This window comes from Gavialis gangeticus, unplaced genomic scaffold (genome assembly GCF_001723915.1).
Source record: "Gavialis gangeticus isolate Ggan-Ray unplaced genomic scaffold, GavGan_comp1, whole genome shotgun sequence".
NCBI classification, from domain to species: Eukaryota; Metazoa; Chordata; order Crocodylia; family Gavialidae; genus Gavialis; species Gavialis gangeticus.
In genome coordinates, this window is record NW_017728998.1 from 25,166,446 (window position 1) to 25,166,758 (window position 313).

The 313-nt window shown below is 71.6% G+C and overlaps 1 protein-coding gene across 1 annotated transcript in view; it reads right to left on the reverse strand.

The window, feature by feature from the left end:
- URI1 (URI1, prefoldin like chaperone) overlaps window positions 1-307 on the reverse strand; it is a 58,347-nt gene extending 58,040 nt beyond the window's left edge. Inside the window, exon 1 of the mRNA XM_019505634.1 lies at window positions 169-307. Coding sequence (XP_019361179.1) covers window positions 169-240 — 72 coding nt within the window. The 5' untranslated portion in view covers window positions 241-307. The remainder of the gene's footprint in view (window positions 1-168) is intronic.
- Between the last annotated feature and the right edge of the window lie 6 nt (window positions 308-313).

The window sequence follows — 313 nt, forward strand, 5'->3', positions numbered from 1 at the left end:
CCCAACCCCCCCTCCCCGGGGGGGGGGTAGTAACGGTAGCAACGGCCCCAGGCCCAAGCGGTTCGGTGACGTCACAGCCGCATCACGTGGGCGGCCGGAGCACGCGGCGCCCCCCCTCCCTGTCGCCCCCTCCACCCTAGGCCTCGCCCAGGCCCAGACGGCCTTTACCTTAGCGTGCTCCTCGCGGAGGCGGCCTAGCTGCGCGGCGCGGAGCGGCGGGGCTGTGCCGGGAGCCTCCATGCCCTGAGTCGGGCTCCTCAGCAGGGCGAATGAGTCCTATAGAAATGTTTGTGCAGGGTGAAGCGCCGGCTCC